The 8,524-nt window shown below is 42.5% G+C and overlaps 1 protein-coding gene across 1 annotated transcript in view; it reads left to right on the top strand.

Moving 5' to 3' along the window:
- Positions 1–205: 205 nt before the first annotated feature.
- Positions 206–8,524, top strand: part of BLVRA (biliverdin reductase A) — a 48,623-nt gene continuing 40,304 nt past the window's right edge. The window contains exons 1-2 of the mRNA XM_030190000.1: positions 206–333; positions 2,098–2,217. Of these exons, the coding sequence (XP_030045860.1) occupies positions 215–333; positions 2,098–2,217 (239 nt within the window). The 5' untranslated portion in view covers positions 206–214. The remainder of the gene's footprint in view (positions 334–2,097; positions 2,218–8,524) is intronic.

The raw sequence follows: 8,524 nt of genomic DNA, 5'->3' as shown, positions 1-8,524 counted from the left end.
TTATTCTCTACACATCATTACACTGGTTTGCCAAATTACAAAACCCTTTCAGCTGGAATAAAGGGAGGTACTTCCATTGGTAAAGGAATGGAGGGCACCGGAGCACATATCCAGGAATCCCAGATAGAGGTGCAATAGGTCAATTGTATTGCTGCTGGTCTCAATTTGCAGTTCACTAAATATACTTTTGAAATTTTCATTGCAGAATAACAAAATGTTTGGGGTTGTGGTCGTTGGGATAGGAATCGCCGGGTCAGTGCGGATCAGAGATCTGCTGAATCCTTTGCCGTCCAGTCCCTCTGAGAGTCTGAAACTCAGTGCCTTTGTATCCAGGTTAGAAGTTTTGAAAAAGCACATTTCTCTATTTTAAATTGCTGCGTCTTTACTGACATGTATTTTATGTCCTAAAAGAAGCATCAAATTGTTCATATATATTTTGTGGGAGAATAAGCATTTTCTATTAACTGTATTAAAAAATATGGTATATCTCTGATCTTTAAAGAGCAAAGTACTATGATTGACTATAGCAAACAGCAGCAGGGCTTGCTCAAGGATAGCAATGGCTTAGGTGAACCTTCAGTCATGCAACCTGTCCTCCCAGGGGTGGCTCAAGGCACTATCCCCTTTATAGTCTTTCATCTCCTCTTCCCTCATTTACCCCCCTCCCCTCGTCCAGGTGTTCATCATCTCCCTTACCTCTCCCCCTCTCCTGGTGTCAGCATCTTCATTTCCCCTCCCCCTCTACAGGTATCAAGCATCTCGCTTTTGCCACCCCCTCTCCAGATATCAAGCATCTCATCTCCCCTTCCGTATCCCCCCTCTGGGTCCAGCTGCTTCCTCCTGCCAGGCTTTCTGCTGCCATCCCACCTCCTCCTGCCTTGAAGCTGTAATGGCATTCAGTACAACAGTGAGCCTTTCATTACAAGCCACATTCAGTGGCTTCTAGTCCCACCATCTCCAATGCAGACTTCCTTTTGGAGGGAGTAGGATGGAATAGTGCTTGAGCAGTGGCCTGTACTAAAGCAGCAAGCTGTGCCATCACGCCTTCCTCCCCCCAAATTTTACCACCCTAGGCAACTATCTAGTATGTATAGTGGTACTGCTTGCCCTGGGCTTCACTTTTACCTTTAGGTCACTCAACTTCATATTGGTGACATGAGATAGCTAAGTGACCAAATCTAGTCAGTGCAAGAGTTAGGCCTAAGATTTGCAGGCCAATAGCCCTCTCTCAGGTAATTTTTTAAAATCACCCCCCCCCCCCCCAACTATCTTCTTCCTTCCTCCTTGCCCATGGTCCTTTAAATGGAATGAATTCCATATTTCTATTTACTCTCTATCCCTTGCTCTTGTTCTTGTAAACAAATGGGCCCATATTTTTAAAAGAAGGAGCATTGGGAGGGAGGAAAAGCAGATGAAAGCGGGGGGGGGGGGGGGGGGGGGGCTCATTTCAAAATAAAACCTTGGGAAGGAGGGAGGAATGAAGAGGATGCCAGAAGGGTTTAGCCTAAAAACCAGAACAACTGGGTTCAATTCCCACTGCAGCTCCTTGTGACTGGGTAAGACACTTAACCTGCCATTGCCCCAGGTACAAAATAAGTACCTGTATATAATATATAAACTGCTTTGATTGTAACCACAGAAAAGCAGTATATCAAATCTCACCCCCTTCTGTCTAAAAGACCGTCTGCAGGTGCAGATGAATCAGGCTGTCCTAGGAAGCAATTTTACTAAGCGGGGATGGAGGAGTTAGAGTGCTCTGGGTGGCCCCTTTTCAAAATTAAGATGCAGGAAAGGATCAGGCTGTTCTGGTGAAATTTTTAAAAATTAAACAGCCCCATGGTGGTTTTAAAGAAGAGTTTATCAAGTTAGTAGCTAATTTTCTGTACTAACTGGATATTGTTAATCTATTATACATGTTTGTTTGTTTTTTTTAGCTAATATCATTTTGAGTAGTGCTTTCTGTATATAGTTTATGTATTTTAATATTATTGTTCATGCATTTGTTAGTTGTAAACCACTTCATTATGGCTTTGGAAAGATGACACAGAAAATGCAGAAAACATTGACCTGCTGCTTTGTATCTTCTGGGTAACTCAGGAGAGAACTTGACACCCTTAAGCAGGTTAAACAGATGTCTCTTGAGGATGCTGTAGAAAGCCCGAACGTCCAGGCTGCCTTTATCTGCACTGAGAACAGGAGCCATGAGGAGAATGTCCGGTAAATTTGTTCTTCTCTTCTGTCCTTTGCTTTTAGTTTTCTTTTATTTTCTAGGACCGAGAATTTCACAGGTAAACTCTTTGCTATTGCTCTCTTACCTAGGAATGCATTACATACCGATAAAGCAAAAGGAAAATCATTTCTGCAAGGTTTTTTTTGTTTTATAATAGAAAAAGAAAACATTCAGCACCACCAGGCACAGATACTGGGCAACTTAATAAACTATGAACTCACATTTACACACAGCTGTGTGCGTACATGTTTAGAATGCATGTATGTGACCAGGGCAGATAAGCACTATTCTGAAAACACCCAGTTCACCTACAGAACAGAGTTTTCCAAGGGGACCTACATAGAGATGGAGCATGGGATGGACATAGGTGGGGCTCCCACTTAATGCAGGTAACTTACAGAATTCTATAAGTTTTGCATATCCCTGCTGCATTTAGGCCTAAATGGAGGCGCCCAGTTATAGGATTACCCCCATAGAAGATATGTAGCCAGACCTCGGGTTTTGGAGGAGTCTGAGCCCAAACTTGGGGGAAGAGCATAAAATTTTGCCTTGCCTCCCTTGTCTTCTGACCCCACATAACTGAGAGTGAGTGGGGGTCACCAGAAGAAGCCCTCCTCCACCCAAAGCCTAGAGGTTGGTGGAGCTTTTCATGGGCCGCCGCCGTGCAAAAGCCTCACCCCCACAGTTTTCACCTGCCCCCTGAGCATGCATGGGGGATGGGCCTCCCCCATGCATGCTCAGTTTCAAGAAAAAAACAAGCATGGAGGGGGGGACTGGTGGCCCAGGAAAAGCGGCGCTGTCAGGCCTCGGGTGGAAGAGGGATTCTGCTAGTGGGGCTTAGGGGCCCCACCAGCCAAAGCAGCAGACAGTACATACATTTTGGGGGGCCCAAGCCCCCCCCCCACCATGATTACACCACTGCTCTATAGTGGTTTAGTGTTAAACCTCCAGGTGACATTGCTGAAAGTGAGCTGTGCTTGGTGGCTATTGATTAAAATAAAATGATTAGACTTCAACAAAGACTGAAGGAGGGCTCAGACAAGGCTGTAAGGCTAAATCCTGCTTTTGTCAGTTGTAGATCCATTTGAAAGGGAAGAGGGCTGGTCTACTGGTAGTGTAGCAAACTGTTAAGTCAGGAGAGCTCATGAGTTGCTTTTTTGTGATCATGCAGATATTATTCCCTTTCCCTTAGCCTTTGTTGACTCTTCTACACGTAGAGGTTAATCCTTCTCAAATCTCAGGCTAGCAGACAGTACCATGATCTGGAATATGAGTGCTCAGTTTAGGGTGAAAATAGGGCAACTTACTGGAGGAAGCTGTCTGTTTGCTGCAGTTGTTAATCCTCTACCTCCTGCCTCTATTGGTTCAGGCCAGCAGAATGAGTCAATCAGAAGCTAGAGGTAAAATAAGAACATAAGAATACTCATATTGGGTCAGACTAATGGTCCACCTAGCCCAGTTTCCTATTTCCAATAGTGGCCAATTCAGGTCACAAGTACCTGACAGAATCTCTAATACAGTAGTAGCAACATTCACACTACTGATCCCAAGGACTAACAGTGGCTTTCCTAATGTCCATTGCAATAGCAGACTATGGACATTTCCTCCAGGAACTTGTCCAAATCTTTTTTAAACCCAGATATGCTAACCGCTGCCACATCCTCTGCCAACGAGTTCCAGAGCTTAACTATTTGTTGAGTGAAAAAAATATTTTTTCCTACATGTAACTTCCTTGAGTGTCCCCTAGTCTTTGTAAAAAATCAATTTACTTTTACCTGTTTTATACTGCTCAGACCTCTATCATATCTCCCCTCAGCCATTTCTTTTCCAAGCTCAAGCGGCTTACCCCCCCAGCAGCTGACCCCCCCCCCCCCCCCATTTACAAAGCTGCACACGCGGCAGTGCCAACACAGTTCATTCAAAGTGAATGGGCTGTGTTGGCAGTATTGCACTGCCAATCACTAGCGTGGCTTTGTAAACAGGGACCTAAATCTCTTAAGCCTTTCCTCATATGAGGAGTTCCATCTCCTTAATCATTTTGGTTGCCCTTTGAACCTTTTCTAATTCTGCTATATCTTTTTAAAGATACAGTGACCAGAATTGCACATAATACTCAAGGAATGGTTGTACCATGAAGTGATAGAGAGGCATTATATTATTATTTTTCTTATTTTCTATCCCTTTCCTATTAATTGCTAGCATTCTGTTTGCTATTTTGGCTGCTGCCACACAATGGGCAGAAGATTTCAGCGTACTGTCCACAATGACACCTTAATCTTTTTTTTTTGGATGCTGACTCCTAGGGTGGAACATAGCATCAGATAACTATGATTTGGATTATTCTTCCCAACATGCATCACTTGCACTTGTCCACATTAGGTATCCAAATGGCAGATGAAATTTAGTCTTCCAAATTCCTAAGGTCTTAGGAATTTGGAAGACTCAGATCTCATCTGCCATTTGGATGCCTAATGCGGATAAGTGCAAGTGATGGCAGCAGCCAAAATAGCAAACAGAATGCTAGCAATTAATAGGAAAGGGATAGAAAATAAGAAAAATAATAATATAATGCCTCTCTATCACTCCAAGGTCTTCCTGCATATTTTCATAATGCATGCGTTTTAACAACTTTGAATAGCTTTGTATCATCTGCAAATTTAATCGCCTCAGTCATCGTTCTGATTTCCAGATCATTTATAAATATGTTAAATAGCAAGACTTCCCTTGGCTGAATCCATGTTGACTCTGTCCCATTAATCCATGTTTGTCTATGTGTTAGTGATTTTATTCCTTATAGTTTCCACTATTTTGCCCAGCACCGACATCAGGCTTACCAGTCTGTAATTTCCCCAATAACCCCTGGATCCCTTTTTAAAAATAGGTGTTACATTGACCACCCTGCAGTCTTCAGGTACTACAGATGATTTAACGACATGTTACAGATCACTAACATAAGATCTGCAATTTCATATTTGAGTTCTTTTAGTACCCTGGGGTGTATACCATCCAGTCCAGGTGATTTAGTACTCTTAGTTATTGATTTGGCTCAGTACATCTTCCAAGTTCACTGAGATTTCTTTCAGTTTCTCTGAATCATCACCCTTGAAAGCCATCTCTGGTACAGGGAGATTTCTCTCATCTTCTTCCGTAATGACTGAGGCAAAGAATATAATCAGCCTCTCTGCTATGGCCCTGTCCTCCCCGAGTACCCCTCATAGGCTTTCTGCTTCTGATATACCTGAAAAAGTTATTACTATGAGTTTTTGCCCCCGAGGCAAGTTTCTCTTCATATTCTTTTTTAGTTTTCTTTATTAATGCTTTCCATCTAACTTGCCAGTGCTTATGTTGCTTCTTGTTTTCCTTATTCAGATCTTTTTTCATATTCTGAAAGATGTTCTTTTGGCCCTTTTAGCCTTTTAACTTCTCCCTTTAACCATGCTTGCTGTTGTGTGCTCTTCTTTCCACATTTATTAATACGTGAAATACATCTGGTCTTGGCTTCCAAGATGGAATTTTTGAACAACGTCCATGCCTGATTTAAAGGCCTAACCTTTGCATCTGAACCTTTCAGCTTTTTTATAACCTTTTCTTAATTTTATCATAGTTACTCTTTCAAAAATTAAATGCTGCTACAGTAGATTTCCTTAATGACTACACTCCAGTTACTAAGTCAAATTTGATCATGCTTTGATCACTCTTTCCCAGTGGACCCAACACCGTTACCTCTTATACTAAGTCCTGTATTCCACTAAGGACTAGATCTAAAATAGCTCCTTCTCTTGACAGTTCCTGGGCCAGTTGCTGCAAGAAGCAGTCATTTATTACGTCTAGGAATTTTACCTCCCTAGCACTCCCTGGTGTGGCATGTAACCAGTCAATATTGGGTTAATTGAAATCACTCATTATTATACAGTTGCCAAATTCATTAGCTTTTCTGAATTCCGTCAACATATCTTCATCTGTCTGATCATTTTGGCTTGGTGGACAGTAGTATAGCCCTACGCGTATATTCCTTCCATTCACACATGGAATTTCTATCCATAAAGATTCCACATTGCTGTCTGTTTCATGCAGAATTTTTATTTTGTTTGATTCAAGTCAAACATACAGTGCAACCTCCCTTCCAATTTGATTCACCCTATCATTGCAATATAATTTATACCATGGTAACACAGTGTTCCATTCAATGTCTTCCTTCCATCAGGTCTGTGAAATACCTATTATATCTACGTCTTCATTTAGTGTTATATGCACTAACTCTTCTATCTTATTTTTTAGGCTTCTAGCATTTGTTTACAGACACTTCAAAGTGTTTATTTTTTTCTTGCATCTACAAGCTGCTTAGAAGTTGGCAGGGATAATTTGCAACCATTGCTCTGTTCTACCCTTAAACACTCCTGGCTTTCTTTCACCTTTGTTGAGACCTCTCTGTTGGGATTCCCTAAATGTCCTGTTATAATAGTATCCTTCAAGGTTACCTCCAAACCACGGACTCCTGAAAGACAGTTGGCTTACTGCTCTATCTCCTTTTTAATGTTAGTGCCAGCAGCCTGATTCTATACCAGTTCAGGTGAAGTCCTTCCTTTCAGAATAGGCTCCCCCTGCCCCAGAATGTTGCCCAGTTCCTAACAAATCTAAATCCATCGTCCCTGCACCATTGTCTCATCCACGCATTGAGACTTCAGAGCTCTGCCTGCTTCTTGGGTCCTGCACATGGAACAGGGAGCACTTCTGAAAATGCTACCCTTTAGGTTCTGAATTTTTTGCTTTCCACCTAAGAGCCTAAATTTGTATTCCAGAACCTATCTCTGATATTTTCCTATGTTTTTGGTATCCACATGTACCAAGACAGCCAACTGTTCCCCTGCACTATATAAAACCTTATCTTGGAGACATGTAAAGTCCGCCGCCTTCGCACCAGGCAGGCAAGTAACCAACCGATCGTCACATCCACCAGCCACCCAGCTATCTACATGGCTAATGATTGAATCTCCAGCTAATATGGCTGTCCTAACCTTTCCCTCCTGGGCAGAAGTCATTGGAGACACATTCTTGGTACAAGAGGATATTGCATCTCCTGGGGTCAGGTCCTAGCTACAGGATCACTTCCTGCCTCTCCAAGGTGATATGCTCCCTTAAGGTGACCTGTCTCCTCCATGGCCACACAGAGGTTGCCAGAATGGAAGTGGAACTTCTTTACTATGTCCCTGTAGGCCTCCTCTATATACTTCTCTGACTGCCACAGCTCTTCCAGGGATCGGACTCGTTCTCTGAGTGCTAGGAGCTCTTTGCACTGAGTACACACATATGACCTTTCACCACTGGGAGATCAATATGTGACACTAATTGCAAAGATTGGGCATCCCCCATCTCGCTGATGGACTGCTGTCTGTATCTTATTGATAATTTCTTAATTAAGTTGGTAATGGAGTAGGAATTTGTAAACTGAAGTCCCCTACAATTGTTAGTTATATTCTAGGCTATGCTAATATTTAGGGTTTTGTAAAAACTATTTTTATTATTTGTATTGTTACTCATAGGATCCCCTCTATAGATCTAAGTAGACTGTTTCTAAGAATTAACTACTGGCTGTTAGAGATGCCCTAATTAACTTTCTAGACTCCTATTTGGTTCAAGGGCCTATAAATCTGAGATAAGGCCAGTTGTGGGAAGGAATTAAACTGTAAACTGAGGTTTCCTGTGACTATCAGCTCTGTTCTACACTGATGCTGTAGTAAACTTGTTATGATTCTACTGAGACAGGCAGGGAAATGACTGGACTCATTTCTGATTGACCTGTCAGATTGAGCTGAGGTCTGAGACAGCAGATGTCAGACTTTATTTAAACTTACCTGTTCCCTACAGTGAACACTCTAGCGTTACTCTTGCAGCTGTGAGCTCTCGTTCTGCTTGGTCTGTGCTTGTGGCACAGAGTGTATTCTCTCTAGTTTGTTTACTCTTCTCTTTGTCTGTGGTTTCTGGTTGTTACTAGCATGTCCCTGATTTTGTCACGTATGAGAATGTTTCCTTGTCTGTGCTCACCTCGCCCTCTGGTGGCCAGAACCGGTGGCTGCTATGGAATGTCACACTTTCCAGATTTCAGCCCAATCTGTTCCTGATCTTCCGGGCTGCCAGACTTGCTTTTCTTGTTTGTACCTGAACAGCACCCGTAGTTGCCTTGTCATTCCTGCAGCTGAACTTCAACTGCTGCTGGGCTTTATTAGCCATCTGGAAGCTTCTGTGTTTGCCTTTGTATTGTCTAAGGTCCCTGGTATGTTTGGGTGCTGTTCCTAG

The sequence above is a fragment of the Microcaecilia unicolor genome, chromosome 1, assembly GCF_901765095.1.
Source record: "Microcaecilia unicolor chromosome 1, aMicUni1.1, whole genome shotgun sequence".
NCBI lineage: Eukaryota > Metazoa > Chordata > Amphibia > Gymnophiona > Siphonopidae > Microcaecilia > Microcaecilia unicolor.
Note: the sequence above shows the minus strand (reverse complement) of the source record. Positions and strands in the feature narration are given on the sequence as shown.